The sequence below is a fragment of the Alligator sinensis genome, unplaced genomic scaffold (assembly GCF_000455745.1).
Source record: "Alligator sinensis unplaced genomic scaffold, ASM45574v1 scaffold550_1, whole genome shotgun sequence".
NCBI lineage: Eukaryota > Metazoa > Chordata > Crocodylia > Alligatoridae > Alligator > Alligator sinensis.
The window spans coordinates 2,475,341-2,495,572 of record NW_005841980.1 but is presented as its reverse complement, the minus strand read 5'-3'; the positions used below and the strand labels follow the sequence as shown (position 1 = coordinate 2,495,572).

Here is a 20,232-nt window from a genome sequence, read left to right as displayed (position 1 = left end):
CATTCCTGGCGTTCTTAAAGATGAAGGAACACAAAACAATTGACATCTCCACTCAGTGCCCAATGAAGACATCTAGATGGAAACATGTGCTTTACATAGAAGTTAAAAATAGACCTATGTTTGGCTGTCACAGCCTGCTTACACAAGCGCACTGAAGAATTGTGAAATGATCTTGCTTCATTCAAGCCCAACTACACTGTATTACTCTAAGCATACAATATTAAAGCACTTGCATACAGTTGCTTAATTATGTAAAGCAAAGCACAAAGAAACTTGAGTGATAAAAAAAATCCACAGAGCTCAATGCAGACCTCTTAAGTGGCATGATCATTTCTTACCAGAAAAATGCGGTTTCTGACTCATGGTCTGTGGTCAACTTTTACTAATGGGGCTGGGAGGAATTTCTATTACCTAATATATCCTAACAAATATTAATTATTAATATTATCCTCCAGCCTCCTTTACTCAGTGTTCTGCCTTTCATCCCGAGACACTTACCAACAGATTTATCCGCCATCCCCACATCTCTGGAAGTCCAGCGGCAAAACCCACAGGCCAAGTAGTAGGCTTTCTTCATTGTAGTCTTGGCTGGGTCATCCGGAAGCGGAGCAGGGATGCTTGTTGCCCGGGTGGAGAGAGTGTGCATGCAGCATGGGCAGTCAAAACAGTTGGCGCACCTATCAAAGCAAAGGGAAACCCTGAAGTCTGGGTCCTGGCACTTGGTTCTTAGAAACTCAGACATTATAGCAACAGGGTGACAAGAACAGAAATGATTGAAGGAGCAATCCTTTCTCCAGCATTAAGAATCCAAGTAACAGGCTTTAAAAAAAAACAGACTTTAAAGGAGAAGCCGCAATACAGAAAAAGGCCACCTTACCTATTCTTCTTCAGCTTGGCTTCAGCAGATGGCATGTTTTCCAGGCAACTGGGACAATAGTGAGAGTCCACCTGGCAAACAGAAGTCGTGTCATCCCTTATAAAGTGCTCACTTATTTAGACGGTGTGTCAGCAGCAGCTGGAATTCTTTGCTGCGTGACTGAACAATGCTTTGTGCAAGAAAACAACAGGGAACTAGTGAAGATGGAAGCCAGCTTCTGATGTTTAAACTTTTAGACTGGCTTAACAGGTAATTTCTTAGTACCTCAAGTCAAAAGGTTTTGTCAGAAAGGGTCAAGGCTCAGTGCCTTGCAAACAGAACACAGCTCATTGGGTCCCACCCATTTGCAGACTACCAGGAGCTGAAAATGACAGCCATCTCTGAGCGTGACTAATTAAGACTCCAGCAAGTAGTCTTGCTGTTGAAACTATCAGACCACGTCCCCTCCCCCCAAATCTAATCATTACAAGCCTTGAGCTATTTTGTCTCTGTAGCTGCACTGGCCAGTACTAATGAATGCACTCTGGAAAATGTTCCCCACTTTGGTAATTCGTTTACATTATAGTTCTTTTATGTCCTTTGCCTGAAGAAGCAATTTAACATATTAATTTATCCAGGAAAAAACAGTACATTTTGGAGCTAACCAGTACACATTTTGTCCTGTGCTTTCCCGTCCAAGTGCATGATGTGCCGCATCATCCTATAGTAAATCCAGAATGAGAAATGCAGCCAATTTGCAAATTCCTTTCCCATTACGAACACATGCTAAAAGATCTGAACAGATGTTTTCCTGTCATTAGGTTATCATCTCCCCACTTCAAGCACCTTGCAAATCCTTAACTACTTCCCAAATACCTTAAAACGTTATTCTGCTCATATTCCTTAAGACTCTTTCCTAAGATAATTAGCACATGTCAACACATACGCATAACTGTTTGTAAAATGTTATGCATATGCACAACCATCTCACGCCTATCTTGAAACCTCAGGATTTTAGATTTTATGACGCACAAACTGAGCAGTTTTCTTATCACTTTGTTCATCTGAACAGCGTAACTCCAAGAAAAACACATTCTCCGAATGATATCTTAACAATCTCAGGCATGACGCATCATTTCTATTATCTGGATGAGTTTTAAATACAATTTGGTATTTTGGTTTGCACGAGAAGGGCTTAGTACAGTTTTGCAAGCGTCAAGAGCAGTCTCCGACCACGTGGTAGCCCACCCACACGTCTCAACCGATATTTAGCTGGGTCTTAGGAGGAAGGAGGCTGAATCTGGATCCTGGAGGGCCCAGGCACTTCTCAACCCTGACTCTGCTGTTCTCCTCGCCCTTTCACCGCCTCTGAGGAAGTGAGACTCAGGTCATGGAAGCTTGTGGTACTACATACACACACACACGTGTGTGTACGTACATATGCACACGTCTGTGTGGGGGAGGGGGGTCCTCCCACACAGACTGAGCACGGAGGGGGGATTCTGGTGCCACCTCCCTACAACTCAGACAGCCCTCCACACCTTGAGCCCGCCCCCACGACGCCCAGGGGCCAATCAATAGAGACAGCTGACAAATAGGCAATGACTCAAGCCAATCATGGAGCAAACCAAACCGGACCCGCCCCCTCCACGCATTGGAGCCAATAGCAGAGGAGTCTCAGTCCCGCCCCTTAGGTGACAGCTACCCAATGGCGAGGAGGAAAGAGGGTGAGGGGCAGGCGGCGCAGCCAATAGGTGGGTGCGGCGGCGACAAGCCCGCCTCCTTTCCTGGCCAATGGCAGAGTAACGCTAGTTCCGCCCCATAGTCGATAGCTACCCAATGGGGAGGGGGGAAGACAGTGAGGGGCAGGAGTCGCAGCCAATGGGCGGGCGCCGCCGGCGGTTACCTCGTGGGAGACGCACTCCAGGGAACGGAGCTCGCTGCAATAGCGGCAGAAGTAGAGCTGCGAGAGCGGTGCGCGGAGCTCCTTGTCGCCGCGCACCAGGTACAGCACCCGCTCCGACTGCAGCAGCGACGCCATCTTCGAGCGCGGGGCTCGTTCGCCCGGCCCCGCCACTTCCTCCTCCTCCTCCGCCTCACGTGACCCGGAAGGGCGAGGCCCCGCCTGCCTCACATGATCTCGCCCTTTCCGATCGAAGGTGGAAGTCACGTGGCATCACTGCGCCGAAGGGGGGGGAGGAAATATCCCTAGCGCGCATGCGCAGTAGCTCCGCGGGCCTCCGCGCCGCCGGGCGGTAGCTGAGAAGCCTAGAGCGCATGCGCACAGCCCTCCGGCCTCCTAGCGCCGCTGGGTGGCTGCTGAGGCGCCCTGTTAGATGTCACACTTATTGCTCAATAAATCCCGCAATAAATGTAGCGCAGACAAACATGTAGAAGGACTAAAAATGACTCTCCCGCTCTAAAACCCACCCCTGCTGGAAAGTTAGTGCTGGGAAATGTGTCACGACTCCGGAGCTGGTTTCTGGCCAGGGCAGGGGGTCACAATACCGCCTATTCCTCAGCCACCTGTGACACCCTCCCACCGTGCCCGCTTGCATCTCGTTTCCGTCTCACGGCCTGAGGTTTCTTCTCCGCCTTCTGCCCGAGCCCAAGCCATCCGGGGCTGCAGATCATCGGATAACTGGGGGATGCTCGGGGGATTTGTGATGGGACGGAGCCGATGCAGAGTTTGATGTGGACTGAGTTTATCATCGTTATTTATTGCCACGACTATTTCATGCCAAACCTCTCTTGGCAGGTGCAGAGCTTGACTGGCCAAAATGGAGAAGCTTGAACCGCTTCTGAACAGGGGTCAGTAAGGCTAAAGTTACCGTGTAACGGTGGGGGTGCTCCAGCGACTAAACACCGTGTGTGAGCGTGGTGGAAACTTTCAGGCTACACAACACCTACGGCTGGGCCACGGATAGGGGAACCATGCCCCGAGGACCTCGCTAAGGCTACAGATCGAATCGTGGCGTGTGTCTGCTTCTGGACCCAAGTTTGAACACGGTGACTGGACGTGAGAAGAAGAAAAAGGCGCACAATGCCCTTCCTCAAATCCCTCAGGACTTAGGGGAACGCTTCGTGCCCCAGAGCTTGTCTCACATCTAACAATCGCTCCAACAAAAGATATCACGAAAAAAAAGAAATCCTTGCCTTGTGTATTTCCTGAACAGTCAGGGCTATATCCACCGTCCAGCCCCGCTACAACAGGCTGGTGTCGCTTTCAAGGACCGGTTCTAATTGCTCCAGTATTTCCTGGATCATTAAGGCTATGTCCACATGTCTGATGAAATGAACTTGGTTTCATGAAAGCTTCTGCTTTCTCTCTCTCTCTAAGACATCTGAACAGATGTTTTACTGGCATTGGGTTATTGTCTGCCAAGCACGTTTGCAAGACTTTATCCCCTTACAAAATGCTTCAAAATGTTATGTTTTGTATATGTATGCATTTTATTTTTAGTGAGTCTGTAAAGTTTCACGGCTCACCTGTCTTCTGGCTGACTTCAGACAAACACGGCTAACTACCTCTCTACATCCACAACCCCTGACTGCTGCAGGAGGCTGGTGACACTTTCAAGGAGTGGTTCTAATCGCTTTATTTCGGTTGTGTGCTGGAGGGCTTTTCCTTACAAAAATGGGTATTTTGCCTTTCTAGTATGTAAAAAAGTAGGGTTTTTTTCTATGCCTCCTCCAGCCTCTTCTCCCATTTCTCTCCTGGTAGCAGTACTGAGGGTAAAACTTCATCGGCTCTCTGGCCGGCAGGGGTCTCCCATGGAGCATGGCTGCTGGAGCAGCATCCACTGTGCTGCTTCTCATGCACCTCCAGACTAAAGCGGACATCTCTGCTGTCTTCTCCCAGATTCTTGTTTTCGTCTCACTTCTGCTTTGCTCCCACACACGAGGTACCTATATAACAGCCCAGCCCACTGCAAATGACTGCCCAGTCTGCAAACAACTTCTCTAGCTCTCTGCTCCCCTTATGATGCCGGGTAGCCCATCTACCTCCAAACATGTGCCCCAGACCAATTGCTCAGCAACAGCAAGTAGCTCCTCTTCATCAGTCCAGAGCCAATTTCCCTCTGCCTGCTTGCTGTTGCTGAGACGCTCCTTCTGCAGAGAACTGCCGCAGGGATTACCAAACAGGCCCCGAGCGTATGGCTTTGTGCTTAGTCACGGAGCTTTTTCCCCTTTCCTCTGCTGTCTCTTTTGATCAACATGGCTGCATGTCACAATCCACGTTTGAAAGGAAAGGGAAAAAAAGCTAAGCGGGGAGAGCGATGCTAGACTATCATTGCAGGAGCGCCGGTCTGGAGGGCTCAGAAATCATGCAGCAGGCCTCAAAAAGGCTCAGGAGCTTTACTTCTTAATGCCAGATTTTAGGTTCTTTTATTTTGCTTTCTGGTTCCTGAGCCCGGCAGATGCGGCTGCTTTACACCTTCATATTTTGTTCTGAAGCCTCAAGGGCTGAACTATCATTTGCTTATCCACAAAGCCCGAGGTGCTCACACAATCTCATCGTTCCAGGGCTGGGGGCTTGAAGAAAAGCAGCACAAATCCTGAGACTTGGAATAAAATCATGAGATTTGGCAGCCGCACACTTGAGTCTTAATAGCGTCTTGAGAGCAGAGGTCGGGGTGACACGTTGTGCGGCTCTTGCTGAACGGGCTGGATCCTGCATGGCTCAAGCAAAGCTTCCTTCAGCTTCCAGTCCTCTTGCTCTGCTTCCAGCTCTATGCCAGGCCTTCATGGGGTTACAGATGGGCAGCAAAGTGACTTGTGCCAGTCCATCAGCCTCAATGCTCTGAATTATTCAGCTCCCAGACACCTCTGGAGAGGAAAGGCAGAGCTGGCAGCTGTGCACCCCTCGCTCTGCTTGGGAAAGAGCCAACGCTTATGTAGGATGTGAGCAAAGGCAATGCATGTGGCGCTCCCCTGCTAGCTGTCCGGTGCTGTCTTGGGGGCCTTGCTGACATCATTAATGCTCCCACTGTGCCTGCAGAGAGACAAATAAAGGCTGTTTAGTATTGGCTTTGTCAGAATCAAAGGACCCGGTGTACCATACAAGATCGAGATGGAGGTGTTTTCAAGCTCTGAGGAGGGGATGACAAGGAGCAGAGGTGAAACAATGGGAAAAGGGCTTGAGATTTATTGATTTCTTCCAGTGCTGGCTGCTGGCCCCAAGCTGAATGGTCTGGAGACTCAAGTGCTCTGTGTTCCTGTACAGTGGCAACAGGCCAGGCGGGAACACCAGCCTCCCCTACATAAGCAGCCCTTCCCAAGCACCTTCATACTGTGTCTGCAGATGCACAAGGGGAGTTTGGTGTCCATGACCCAGTCCGTTTGTGGCTTCTCCATTAGGACAATGACAGGCATGCCCATGGGGGTCATACCAGGTGCTGGATTGAGGTCTCCAGGTCTAGCTCATCCAGACCACAGGTAGCTTTGGGGGCCCCACTTACCTGGACGGCCGCACTCAACGGACCAAATCTGCCAGCGCACATCAGGTCCTTTTAAGAGACTCATTCAAGCCAAGCTGATGCCACCTTCCAGCAATACCAGAGGGGAGCCATGCAGCCGGTGGGACTGCGAAATCTCCCTGCCTTTTACAGTAGGTGCCTGGAGAAATCCCTGAGTGCTCAACCACGCTGAGTGAGAAGACTGAGATATGCCAGAGTAATTATGGCCAGGCTGCTGGCAGGCGCTCGCTGCTGCTAGTGTTTACACTGAGGAACAAGAAGCAGAACCGCTCCGCGCTGTGGAAACGCCTGGCAGGCCAAGGTTTTCTATCAGCCTGGACATCCAGAGCATTTCACTCAGCACAGAGGGAAGGGAGACGTGCACCACTGTCACAGGGGATGGGGGTCTTAAGAGTGAGACCTGGCTTGCAGGTCTGAAAGGTGTAGGATGAACTCTGTTGTTGAACTGAATCATGGCTGAGCTACGTGGGTCTAATGCGGGGTGTTAGCAGCAAAGGGCTCCTGCGCTGTCCGCGATCGGTACCACCAGGCCTGGGTCTGCACCCTTTCCAGCCTCTCGATAGGCAATGCATCATTATGCCAATTCCTATTGCACAGCTGGGTTTTCCGTGAGCTCTCCTGGAGCTTGGGGGAAGATTCCTTTAAGGCCAGGGCATGGTTGCTGTAGGGAAGATGCCTTCAGAATAACAGTGTGGAGACTTTGGAAATGTTCAGGTCACTGAGGCAGCCCGTGGGCACTCAGGGTGTCACTGCCACCTCACCTCTCCTCTCGATAGCCTTTCTGATCCTGTGTTTTACAGTCATTGCTGTCACAGCAGCACCTAGGAGCTCTAACCCTGGGTCAGAGATCAGAGCCCTGCTGTGCTTGGCTCCACGGACAATGTAAAGGGGCAGTCCTGCCTAGTGAGATTCCCGTGCAGCTCAATCCATCATCAGAGTGGTGCAGAGGGCTGCCACAGGCAGGCCCTGCCTAGCGGTTAAAGCAGGGACCGGCAGTCAAGCTCTGCCACTGACCGAGGCAAATCCTTTCACTTTTCCTTGCCTCAGTTTCCCCCAGGGGCAAAGTGATTATAAAAAGGACTTTCTTCCAGGGTGCATTAATGCTTGTAAAGTGCCTAGACTCCCTCAGATGGAGAGCCCTGAAGAGGTATGAATTATCCTGATAGCCTGCTGGGCCTCAAGGATGTCCATCCCCCTCTGGCAGCTCTCGGGAAGTTTTAGGCCTGTTTTGCTCTCCTCTCTTCATTGTCCTTCTTTGGGCAGTCTGGTTGGACATGGCAAGGTCCAGCAAGACCAAGCACGTCTTTGTACGTGGCGGTAGCAGGGAGATTTCCCCCCTCGCAGGCTTGGGCGAGTTGTACTGGAGGAGCAGACCGTCTCCAGGTCTCTGCCTATTCTCTACACGCTCTTTATACATCCAGGCGTGTGGCAGGAGGTGGTGCTTTCACCTGGCTCTTGTCACTCAGGCACGTAGTGAGGTTCCAGTCACCCTGTGCCACATTTTTGTCTACTCTTGCCTCCTTTCCTTCCCCAGAATCCTTTCCTAGCTTGGCATGGGTGGCAATTTTCCTTCCCTATCCCTTTCACTCCCAAGGATCAGAGCCTTTCTGCGCTCCCTGTGGGATGCTGTAACAACCCGGGAAGCAGACAGGACTGATCCCAGACTGGGATGTGAACTCTTTCAAGACCCCGCCGTCATTGCAGACTTCACTTGCAAGCATCCAGCACAAGTGCAGAGCAACGGATGGATTTAACACCTCTGTTGCAAAAATACCTACCCAACAACCACAACTCAGCCAAACCATTCAGTGACCAGGCGGAGGAGAAGATGAGAGAACAAACCGCACGTGACACTGCTGGAAGGGGCCGAACGCACTGCAAGGAGGTTCTCGGATACGAAGGCTGGTGTCTGTGGTGCTTCAAAGAGCCACTTTGGAACAAGAGAGACTAAAACACCTGCTTCCACGAGCGCTGGGTTTGGCCTGGAGCATTTCCCTTTTGCAAGCAGACGCCAGATGCATTTAAAGAACAAAAAGGATTTTCATGTGAATCAAACAGCCGCAATTTGCTAGGCCCTTCAGCTCCCTGCGGGGTAATATTCAGGATGGATGGAGCATTAAGGCTGGCAGCACGTCCGCTGAGTTCTGCTCTCTGCTCCTTCTAAATGCGGATGGCAGCAAAACGCGCCTTTCCTTTAACCCTTGCTGGCTCCTGTGACATCTGGGCCTGAGGTGCCAGAGAGGGGACAGTCTCATGAAGTGGCTCCATCCCCTGCGGATGCAGATTTATTCCCCATTTTACATATGGCGGGGTCCTAATTTTAATCGTGACCCAGAATGCCTTTCCTAAATTGCAGAGTTTTCCCTTGCTTAACTATATCCCTACTTATTTCTCCACAGACCACCTCGACGAACTCCTCTCCCTCCTTGCAGCCTGCGAGCTCTCGCTGTTGTAGGCTGCTATCCTGCCCCGATGCCTCGTGGCTTAGCCGGAGTGGGGGTTGACTGCAAAAAATAGATGCCAGCTCCTCCGGTTTGCTGAGGTTGGGGGAAGTCGCTGTTCCCTTTCCCGGGCCTTTGCGTCAGCCGGCGCAGTGGAATATTCCGAGAAGACCTGCCCGGTATCCGTGGAATATTCCTTCGGGAGGAAATCAGGCCCCTCGGTACAGTCTGTCCAGATCTCCGGCCTCCTCGGAGAGGCCTTCCATCAAATCTTAGCAAAACAAAGAGGCCCCGGAGCGCTGCACGTTATCGGGGCTGATCCAGTGCAGCCAGCCCCGGGGCCGTTGAGGCTGGCCTTGCAGGATGTCTGACCTCCTACCAGCCCGGTGGTAGGATGTCAGAAAACAAAAAAGAGATGAATTTGAACATGATTTAAGGTTCAGGAAGCAGTCGGCAAAGAAGAAAGACCCCGATGTCGTCCTTTAATTCCACCAACGTCACGGTTCTGGGAAGCGGAGGGGGCCTGAGTCCTGATTTCTGACCACGAGTCTCAGCTGGCAGCCTGCCTGCGTGGCAGAAGTGTCCCATACCAGGAGCCACGTCCACACAGCGCCGTGTCTGGGCTCATTGGTATGGGGATGGGCTAAGGGGCACCGTCACCCGGCTGTGCGAACCGCCCCACTCGAGGTGCTCATAGACGTGGCCACGCTGCTCCTGGCATGGGAGGTGGTTCCCGGGTGTCATCTCCACTGGGAAAAGCCACGGGATGGGTCCAGCCCTCTCTTGGGTGGGTGCGATGCTGTCAAGGGCTCCTTTTATTTTACATTGGCAAAGGAAAGCAAAGGACTCCCGGTGTGGGGCATTTGCGGCTTTTCCACCCTGGGTTTCTTTGTCTCACTTGCTCCACTTGCCCCCCTAGCTGACAGTCCTGGGCTTTGCCCCAGCCCTGAACGCAGCGGCACCCCCCTCTTCCTGCTCGCCACGGCCAGTGCGTGGTGCGGGACCGGACCGAGATGAACTTGGGAGCGAACCAGGCAGCTGCAATGCAACACGCCTGCATGCTCCTTCTCCCTTGGGGGCTGGGTCCCAGAAAGAGAGGCACAGCACTGCGGACGGCAGCTCGCTCACCGAAGAAAACGCAAACACGCACAGACACAGAGCTACACGGCTTGCAGGCAGAAGGGTGGAGTTAGAAGGGCTGGTCCAACCTCCCTTTCCTCCGCACAGGACTGGGAGCCAGTGTGCTGCGACTTCAGCACCGCTCAGAAAGTTGTCTGCCCTCAGCCTGGACAGCCGCTCTCCACTGCTCTTTCCTTCCTAGGAAGTCCCTGGGTCTTGCATCAGCTTCGGATCAGCTCTTGGGACTCTGGCAGGTAACTCCGAAGCGCTGGCTTCATAGGCAGAGCGGTGGCGTACTCTTCCGACAGGCTGTCTTGGGGCAAAGGTGGGTTTGGATGCGAGTTTCCATTCCCCCCTCCCCGGCGCAGGGGGACCTGCATTAAACGCTGCTTTGTTTCACTGTGCTTCAGTCTGACCAAGTCCTTGGGTGGAAAAAAGTTCTGCCTTGGGGGGGAAAAAAAGTCTCGGGCTTGAAAGAGAAAGCGTGTGCATGCGAGTGCCTGCATACGTGCCACGGCTCATGGTTTCAGCTGCTCGCAGCGAGGGGCTGCCTGTGACTCTGTGTTTCCTTCTTTCCATTTCTTCCCCATTTCTCAGCTGCTTTTGATTTTGCTTCACTTCTTGTCCCTTTTCTGGCTCCTTTCCCTTTTTCTGATGTGAAAAGCAGCGGGGGCTTGTCGTGGCCCTTCCACGCTGCCGGGCTACCTGTTCCCTGGTCAGACCCCCAGGCGTCAGGGACAGGGAATAATATATTCCCAAGCCGTCTCTGAAAGACCCTTGCATCTGAATGGTTAAAAGTGAAGGAATGGGCAGCTCTGGATTAGCGGTAACCTCCCTCGGCCGGGTCCTGTGCGCTCGCTGCCCTAATGGCACTGATTTCACTGGGGAGAGTCTTCATTCCCGCCAACCGAAGCGGGACCAGGATCAAGTCTTTGGTCTCTTGGGGGTAGGTGTGTTTCCCACAGCTTTCTAGAGCACGCAGCTCTGTGTTTCCCTGGTGGGGCTGGCGTGGGGTGGCTACCATATGGGACTGGTATTTGGGACTCTGCTTGCTATCCCTGGCGTGCAACGGAGCAGGGCAGACAAATAACTGGCAATTAGCACCTGGCGGCTACATGTCTGTTCGCTCTTTGAGCAACCAGCAGTGAAATTGGGTATGCACAGATCACTTGGAGACTCCCCTCCCCTCCTCTACGCCCCCTCAGCCTCATCCTTTGTGCTCTTTTTAGAGCATAACCCAGACTGTGGCATGATGGTGCATGCATCTGCATTTAGATGTGACGGAAAAGGGAGGTTCAGCGGCAACGTTTGGAGTTGAAAGGGTGGAAAAAGGGAGAGGAGTTTTCTTGCAACTGTGCGGCCAGCGATGTCCAGGGCGGTTACAGAGACAAGCCTATCGGGAACGTTGGGTCTCACTGAGAGCAGAAATGATGGGAAAATAGGCTGCTTTGTGGTGGCTTAGGGCTGGGGCAGGGAGCATGACTGCAGAGGTGTAAGGCAGCCAGGCCTTGTCAGAGTTGTGTCACCAAACCACAGCCTTCTCAAGAAAAGGAAGCATGGAAAAAACAGCCTCTCTGGGTAGAAAAATCTTGGCACATGCCTGAGGTGTGTCCCATGCATGCACTCGTGGACCAGCTCCAGGGTTCAGCCAGCAGCCTTGGGTGTTATCAGGGGCGAGGGAAACTTTGCTCAAGGACTCGGAGGTGGGTGCACCTTGAACCCCCTCTCCCTTTGACTGAGAGCTAGGCGTGGTGACCGAGAATAGGAGACCTTGCTCCTTCTCCTCCCAGAGCCGGGATGGGGTTGTGGAGCCTGGCGACTGCACCTTGGCTCCTAGCTGAACACAGGCACCTTAGCAGGGAGACAAGGCACTTCACCCCCAGCCTTGCAGTTACCAGCCCAGGGCCAAATCCTGTGAGGCCGTTTGCATGAGCTGAGCCCAGCGCCGGGCGAGCTCTGCACCCGGCGGATCGGTGCCTATGCTCTGACCCGCTGCAGCGGATAGGCAAAGGGCTGATTTCTAGCCAGCAGGATGCAAAAAGCTCTGGGTGAGATCTGCGAGGGAGGAGGGCTGACGGCGGAGCTGGAGCCGCAGGAAGGCTGAGCACATTGCAGTGCGTGAGATGCCACCGTGGAGTGGAAATGGAGACGAGTCATGGCCAAGCTGCGTTTTAGGACCAGAGGCATTGTGTACTGGAGCAGCCTGTGTGAAGGTGCCCCAGGGAGCAGCAGGGGCTGGCCGGTTCCTCAGGTGCACCAAACCTGTATTTCAGCCCCTTCCAGCTTCACCTGGGTGATCGCTGACCTGTGGGGCAGGGCAGGCCGAGGCAGGGTGCCCTGCAGGCTTTTCTCCGGGGATGGAGGATTCCCTGGTGCGCCCGCACCTGCCAGTGCAGAGGCAGGATCCGGTCACTGGGTGGGAGGAAAAAGAGGAAGATGCCGATGCTTGAGCATTGAAAGCTGTAACCATTGCAACCCATGGCATCCCTGCCAGCTGTTGCTACATGCTGACAGCTTCCTCCCTGCTGACACTTCAAATGATGGGAGCCCAGGAAAGCAAGGGGCTGGTCGGAGCCAGGATCTCCTTCATGCCCCGTTCTGGCCGTGAGCCTGGATTCCCTTTGTTGGGAACAAGCCGGGGACCTGACATCAAGGCTCCTGAGCATCCCAGGGACAGGCCTCCAAGCAGCGCCCCGAGGGATAACGTGTCGAAACCAGAGCTGCGTCAGTGCTGTCATCAAGCCTGTTAATTAGTGTTTTACCTGGCATGAGTCGAGATTGCAATGCTTGCCTCCAGAGCCTGGAGGCTTGACCTCTTGGCCCCACGAGCCCTGAATGTGGGAGCTCTTGCGTCATGCAAGGGCTTCCAGAGAAACGCCCACGGTGACACGGCCCCACGGGCATCAGCAGGGTTCTTGTTATAGCATCGGTGCCAGCGGCCTCGGACACAGGGGTCACAGTGCTGCCAAGGAGCGGGGGCCCAGAAAGCATCCGGGATCCTTTTAGAGCACGGGGCAGAATACCCCCAGCCTGCTGTCTCCCTAGGAGCTGCCCAACTGGTAGCACTGGCATCAGGCGAGATCCAAAGCAGATCTCAGTGCTGAGATAGGTGGAGCCCAGACATCCCCTCCGGGCGCAGGAGCAGCATTTCTAAAGGGGCACGAAATCCCCCAGAGAGGAAATTGGCAACCTTACGGGTAAAGAAAGGAAGAACTGCACCTCGGCGTGAGCTGGACCCACCACGGCAAGATCCTTCTTGTGTCTCACCCAGACGTGGGTTCTCCCCACAGGGCTGCTTCTGCCAGCATGCGTTGCAGGGTCCCCATCGCCCCTCGGCTCCGGGCATGAGAGGCTCCCAAAGCTGCTCACACCTTCCCTGTCAGCCTGCCGGGGAATTCCTGCCCTGAAACAAGCCCAGGCCTGCCGGTGATACCGAGAGCCTCGCCTTGTCGTGCAATGACGTGGGACCATGTCACTCGTACCCGGTTGTGGCTGGTTCTCCCTCCCAGGCATGGCTTTCAGCCACAGGTGTGGGTGTGCCCGGAGTGTATCCGGCCCTGCTCACCCGTCTGCGGGGCGCTGAGAAAGGCAGGGCCCTTTGTTCTGCAGAAAGACTAAGTCCTGCTTCGCTCCATGCTCCCTCTCCCAGCAGGTCTCTGGCATGGTTTGTTCCGGGTACACAAAGCCTATGGACATTGCAGCCATGGAGCAGCTGCTGCAAGGTCACCGTCCATCCGTCCTTTCTTACCCCGTGGTATATAGAAGCTAACCTGGGCAACTTCTCCCGTGGGTAAGAGGGAGCAGATGGGCAGTGATGGGGCATCAGTGACTGCAGTGAGCCCTGTGCCATTTTAACATGCTGAGCTGCTCCTGGCTATTCTTTGACTGCCCCCATTGCCCAGTCTCCTCTCAGGCCCCGTCTGCCCTGCAGTCTGAGGTGGGATTGCAGCGCCTGTGGGCATACTTGAGCAAGTCTAGGTAATAGATGCTGAACCCATTTGGAGGACTTCAGCCGCTCTCCTTAGCTACCTCTAGCAGCATTGTGAGGTTTGCCTGATGTATTTCTGCTTTCAGCATTTGCCAGGGCTGTTGTGACGTGCAGGCATTAACATCCAGTGAGACGTGTCGGAGTGGTGGTGCGTCTTATCTTCACAGGTAACATCCAATTCCACTAACTTGCTGAAAACAGGATACGAGCAGGGTCCTGAGCTCAGCTCTGACAAGCCGAGAGCTCGACAGCTCTGACAACTCACACCCTAGAGTTGAGGGGGAAAGATGAACAGAGCAGTGTGGGTGTGCATGAAAGGCCAGAGAGATCAGAGCATGGAGTCCTGCCTGATGGTGTCATTCAAAGTGTTGCTGTTTATTAAACTATTAAGTCCGTGACTCAGGAAACCAGGGAGGAGAGACGCCTCCAGGCACCCGAATCCGCTGGAAGATGCCACAGCACGAATCCCGCATCCCGGTGTTGCCAGAACCCACTGGAGGAGCAAGGAAACAGCCCAGAGAAAGGGCGTTGGCTGGTCCCATCCCTAACGCCAGACATCCCGGGGAAATCCTCAGTGAACACAGACGCCTGCGCCGGCAGTCTGAGCCAGGAGCTTTTAGGCTGGGATTTCCCAAATTGCTTATAGAGCCCAAAAGTCACCGAAATCCAGTGGGATCCGGGCGTCTCACTCTTGTAGGGTCCTTAACTCACTTCCTTCCTGGAAATCAAACCTCGATTTCTTTGCTGGCTTTAGACTTCTCCTCCCAGGCACTTGCCTATTGCTGCACGCCTGGCTGGAATAACTGGGCTCTGACCTCGTCAGGTCACATAATAAATTAAGAGCATTTTTATGAGCTTCTCCAAGCACTTCACAGATGCTGAGTTTCTGCACAGCAGCTTGGCAAGGGCCGCTTTGCAGATTGTAAATGTGGGTGTATATGTATGTCAAGTCACTGGCATATTCAGCATGAGTCAGTGGCAGTGATGGAGGCAGCACTTCTGGATCCCAGCTCCTTTCAGCGTGTGCCAGCCTCAGCTTTTTCTGCACTGGAAATTCTGAGTGTGCGAGCTGAAGGTTTTGCCACCTCTTCCTTGCAGAGAATTGCAGCCCCTTGCAAAATGTAGGTGTTCACCAGCGAAGTACACCCCACGGAGCATACCGAGGAGCTCTTGTAGGATTGTGTGTTTCCAAAAGTTTAAATTTAAGATAAAAAAAACTAAAAGATGTGTAGACTAGCAGTGGGAGGCAGCTCTCGACAAGGGGGCTGGGCTTTGAAAATCACCCCCTAAAGCTCATTTATCCTGTTAGTAACTGCTCTTTCATCTTACTAGAGGTGATCAAGACAGCAGAGCACACAGCAGAGCAGGGACTGAGATGTTAATAGGATGTGCAAAACCGGCACAAGACAGTTTTTATTTCGGGGTAGGCTTGGAAAGGCCGATAGGGTCATGAAGACAAAGTTTGTGAACCCGCAAAAGGGGGAAAATATGGTTAACAACTGCATCACCAGTGATGGGGGAAGATAAGGTAATGACAGGGAGGAATGATGTGAAGGTGGTAAGCTGGAATAAGGAAGATGGAGAGGGGAAGGGCTGAGGGGAAGGGCTGAGAGAGGTGGGGAGAGGTGATTTGGGGTTGGGACGCTGCAGAGTGGCCCTGGCATACAGGGAGCTGCAACTCTGTGTGGAGCCCTAGGATGATTTTGGAGCCACGCTGCTTTGTGCCCTGCATTGTCACTAACTTTCCCTCTCTCTGTTGCAGCAAGGAGAGGGGGAGGATGGAAGAACTGAATGGCTCCGACACCACCGTGGGCATCCCCAAACACATCCTGGACATCTGGGCCATCGTCCTGATCATCCTGGCCACCATCATCATCATGATGTCCCTGGTCCTGTGCCCGGCCACAGCTGTCATCATCTACAGGGTGCGGACTCACCCGATACGCAACGGGGCGGTGTGAGAGCAGAGCCCCGGGCAGGGGCAGCCTCCCTTGGGCCATGCTGGATAGGTCCATGGAGGAAGGGAGATGGTTCACCAGGCTGACTCCAACATGAGGGAGCGCCAGGGAGCGATGGGGACCAGAGGAACAGCCAAGCCATGCCAGGGACACACAGGGCTGTGCTCATGGGACCAGAAGTATGTTAGTCACCACAATGCAGCCTAGAGAGCGTGTCCGTCACGTGTAACGCCCGGGCACGGAGCTGTTTGTGGAGCCTGCAAGGGGGAGGCATCCATAAAGCATCTCCCTTCACATGGCGCAGAGCATTCGTGTTCGGTCTTTGTCTCACGCACTCCTCTCATAACGGCTGCTTGGCATTTGCCCAGCAAGCTCATCAGAGCCGACAGAGAGCTGTGAAGCCCAGAGCCCGAAGGGAAATGCTTGACTTCCAGGAACAGAGCTGTACAAATGGGTTCCAGACGGGCTCGCTTTGAATGCGAGACTGGCTCCACGAATCTGCTCCGTGGCACTCTCCTTCGCTGTGAGGCCTGGCTCCTCGTGGCTGGGGGATCCCATCTGCATACCTCAAATTTCCCCAGACCAAAGTAGGCCAAGCCTGGAAAGCAAGCAAGAGGGGAAATGGGGTTTGGCCAAAGGGATGCATTCAGAGGAGTCGTGCTTGCTGGGTCTGCTGTAAGGAAGGTCTCAAGCAGGGAGGCTTTTTCTTCCAATTCTGCAAAGCTCTGAGGCTGTATTAGCACCATTAGCCCAGGACACATGTGTTGCCCAGCTGTGCTGCAGAAATGTAGCTGGCATCAGGCTTGTTTTACGACAGAAATATCTTGTCCTTGTAAAGGAAATGTGCTGGAGTGTTTGGTTTCAGCTGATGGATCTCGACAGCTCTTTGGCAGGAGGCTCTTGTGACAAAGCCTCTTCTCCTGGCAGCTCCTAATCCCTCCCTTATGGGCCTTGTTATGCTGCCCTAATGTATTTTTTAAAGGCAAGGGAGAGGTTGGCATCTCTGTGAAAGGACGGGTCAGTGCATGGGGAGCTGCACAGAGCATGGATCTGTTTGTTAACCCAAAGCACCTTCCCCCAGTCCAAGAGGGACCTTGCCTCTATAGGACTGGGAATCCTGCTCAGTCCGCTCAGACCATTCATCCTCTGACCCCTCTGCAGAGATGGCCACTAAATTGTGATGGCATTTTGATGGACCCCGGGGAGCTGGGAACAAACAGGACTGCCCACACGTGGGCTCCCCCCATCATGGGAGGATGAAAACTTCGAGTCTCCATCAGCCCATCCTGGCTTCAGATCTGGTATCTGTTGGTCAAAGACCATGTATACCATGAACAGGCTAAGCCAGACAGGCCCCCACTAGTTGCTTCTGCTGCCAGCTGCCGCAGGACAGTGAGGACATAGTTAAGAGGATATTGCAAGTGGAGTAAGAGGAGGCTGGGATGAGGGATACCCAGGAGGTGGGGGGTCTCTCGATACTTAGTGGTGGGTCTGGACTTAAACCCACTGGATACAGGCTGCTGATGCAAAGCTAGGACTCATCTTCTTCTAACCTCCCCTCTAATGGGTCCTGAGACCTGTCAAAGCCTTTCTGAACCAGGCAGGCAAGAATGAGAGAGCTGAAGGGTGCATGGATTAGCACTGCAACGTGCTCCCCTTTCTCCTGTGTGGGGACCTGGCTACATCCCCTTTCCAGCACAGCTGTAATGGGTTTGGTGCTGTCAGCCTAGTGATCAGCGGGTATTTAACACAGCAGAAAACCTGGGATTCGGACGCTACCATCTGCATCTGCTGCTGTGGAAAGGCCAAGAGCACTGGGTTGAGTCTGGGTGCTATGGCAGAGCTGTGGGAGCATGGCAGGGCTCAGCCAAGCTCTGCTGTGGTCCTTGGGGTTGGGTGCTGGGCCTAGTAAAGCAGCATTTAGGAAGCTTGTACAGACATCGCCCAAGCTGTGCTTTGGAGTCACTGGCATTAGCCTTGCACTGAAACCCTTGATATAAATGTCTCAAGGCTGCACCTTGGGACAGACAGGAAAGACACAATTCATGAAAAAGGGAAAAGCAGCCTGTAGGCAATGCATGTAGGGAATATGCAGTGCGAATACACGTATAGCGTAGGCGGCAACAGACTCTGTGAGTAAGCTGTGTTTTTGGACCAAGCTGCAGTCAATAAACTCAAATTTATCCTACACGTACGGGGTCGCTCAGTTCTGTCTGCACCGTGGGTATTGTTGGGGGCCTTGTAACTGGAGTGTTTCAGATCCCATTTCTCCTTCCTATGCTGATTTCGACAGAACAAGGAGCAATGGGCTCAAGTTGCAGCAAGGGAAGATGAGGTTGGATATTAGGGGAAAAACTTTCTCACTCGGAGGGTAGCAAAGCACTGAAACAGGTTACCCAGAGAAGCTGTGAAATCTCTATTCGTGGAGGTTTTTAAGACCCGGGTAGACAAAGCTTTGTCCAGGATGATGTAGTTGGGGATGGTCCTGCTTTGAGCAGGGGGTTGGACTAGACGTGTCCTCCTGAGGTCCCTTCAACCCTCCTTTTCTATGAGTCTGTGACTTCACCACTACTGTTATTTGCACACCTTGGCTATCCTGATCTGTTGTCCCGTGTGTGGTTCTGTCTCAGGTCAGGATCCCATCTCATTCCCAGCCCATGACACCAGCCAGGTGCATAGATAGATCTGCTGTAGAAAGGTAATAGCAGCAGCAGGTAATAGCAACAAACAAGGGAGACCAAAACCCCTGCAAAAGCAGCGGAAGCGGCTGTGTGAAGACCACCTGCTCCTGTTGTACAGGGGAGGGTTTTATTCTCTCACGCTTGGGACACGGGTAGGACATGCTTGTGGCTTCTGCTCTCGTACCTCTTCTGAGGACCGCAGCCTCGTCAGACCGAGCCCAGCGCTCTGCGGCTCGCTGCAGCGTCCTGTTTGCATCATGGGTGTTAAACATGAGCGGCCGTGGAAGCACAGGAACACGGGATCTGATGAGTCAGGCTTTGATGTGGAGAGATGTTAGGGAGATGTAGGAGGAGGTTGTTATCTCTGACTGCATCCTGTTCCTTGTGCTGGAAAGGGCCCGGGGAGACTCAGCGACGTAATTGGGAGAAAGGTGATGTGTAAGCAGTGTTTCCCAGCCAACTGGAAGGGAGGTTGGGGTGGGGGTGTTTCCAGTAGTGCAACACACTCTGGCCACGTGAATGCCATGCAAGGTGAAGGGAGGGGAGGAGTCGGGCTCTCCTGGCACCCTGATGCTAGCACCTCTGCTCCATGCTGCTGAAATACTGGAGCTCTCCCCTCCTGGCCAGCACGGGGCTCACCCCACTGCAGCAAAGACAAATGGGGATTCGATTAGCACGGCAGCAAGCCGTATTGAGGTTGGGACCTCAGCTCTCGGGGTGCTCGGTCCCCGTGCCCCTGGAGAGACGCAGTGTTCTCGAGGAGATGGGATCCAGCCTCCTGCATTGCAAAGCTATTCGGGTAGCGCTGGCTTTGACTGAGTTATTCTAGCGACGTCCTCAATCGCAGATCATCTGTGGTCATTGCAAAGGGACTATTTTGTGATGACAGTTCTCTGGGGTGGCCTGGGCAAGGGGAAGGGGGAGACGGAGGCAGGCGAGCTGCAAGCTCTGGGTGGTAATACATGGGAAGGCTGCCCGGTTTGGTTTTCCGGGTACCAGCAGATGTTGCCCTGCCGTTGAGTGAACCAGTGTCTGACACTGTCACCACGGGCTGCCCAAGGCACCTGTAAGTGCCAGCCATCCAGGTGGCACAGGGGCAGGGGGGAACAGGCTGAGGGCATGCAGTCCTCCACTGGGTTTTATGCCAACAGGTGTTAGAAGGGTGGGCAAAGAGAATATGGGGTCCTGATGCATCTGGATGGGGTCCTGGTGCATTAAGCAGCAGATGCTGCTTTTTATGGCATTTTTATGGTGTTGTTGTTGGTGGGGGGGTCCTGGTAGGCCCCTCTCTGGGGCCATCAGGGCTGGGCAGGGGCATGGAAAGCCATGCTCTGCACAGAAGGGAAAGTTGGTGATGGAGGCCCAGCTACAACCGAGAGGGAGGCAGCTGAATTCTCTCCATGCAGAGGAAACAATTATCCTCCAGAAAACATCAGCCGAATCAATTAGGGGAAGAGCTAATAGGGTTTGGATCTGGAGGGCTGGGGCAGGGAAAGGGAGGACAGGAGAGGACATTTTTATTATTTATAGTTTCATAGTTTCATAGTTGGTTAGGTCGGAAGGGACCTGAGCAGATCATCAAGTCCGCCCCCCTGCCATGGCAGGAAAGAGCGCTGGGGTCAAACGACCCTGGCGAGGTGTTCATCCAGCCTCCTCTTAAAGCCCCCCAGGGTAGGAGCCAGCACCACTTCTCTTGGAAGTTGGCTCCA

At 53.4% G+C, this 20,232-nt stretch overlaps 2 protein-coding genes across 3 annotated transcripts in view; one reads left to right on the top strand and one right to left on the bottom strand.

The window, feature by feature from the left end:
• Window positions 1-2,986, bottom strand: part of DCTN4 (dynactin subunit 4) — a 13,819-nt gene extending 10,833 nt beyond the window's left edge. For both annotated transcript variants that reach the window (XM_006021148.3, XM_006021149.3), the window contains exons 1-3: window positions 2,763-2,986; window positions 878-948; window positions 499-677 (exon numbers count right to left, since the gene is read on the bottom strand). In XM_006021148.3, coding sequence (XP_006021210.1) covers window positions 499-677; window positions 878-948; window positions 2,763-2,897 — 385 coding nt within the window. In that variant the 5' untranslated portion in view covers window positions 2,898-2,986. The remainder of the gene's footprint in view (window positions 1-498; window positions 678-877; window positions 949-2,762) is intronic.
• Window positions 2,987-10,253: 7,267 nt separating this feature from the next.
• Window positions 10,254-18,026, top strand: SMIM3 (small integral membrane protein 3). Its single transcript, XM_025200998.1, has 3 exons — window positions 10,254-10,842; window positions 13,971-14,051; window positions 15,647-18,026. The coding sequence occupies exons 1-3, from the start codon at window positions 10,763-10,765 to the stop codon at window positions 15,843-15,845; spliced, it is 360 nt and encodes a 119-aa protein (XP_025056783.1). The 5' UTR covers window positions 10,254-10,762; the 3' UTR covers window positions 15,846-18,026.
• The last annotated feature ends 2,206 nt before the right edge of the window (window positions 18,027-20,232 follow it).

What these genes read in the sequence shown, in the direction of transcription:
- SMIM3 (XM_025200998.1), top strand. Translation starts at nt 10,763, where the DNA reads ATGGCACTGATTTCACTGGGGAGAGTCTTCATTCCCGCCAACCGAAGC. An exon ending in AAGTCTTTGGTCTCTTGGGG is followed by an intron (nt 10,843 to 13,970) that starts GTAGGTGTGTTT and finishes TTCTGCTTTCAG; the next exon opens with CATTTGCCAGGGCTGTTGTG. An exon ending in GGTGCGTCTTATCTTCACAG is followed by an intron (nt 14,052 to 15,646) that starts GTAACATCCAAT and finishes TCTCTGTTGCAG; the next exon opens with CAAGGAGAGGGGGAGGATGG.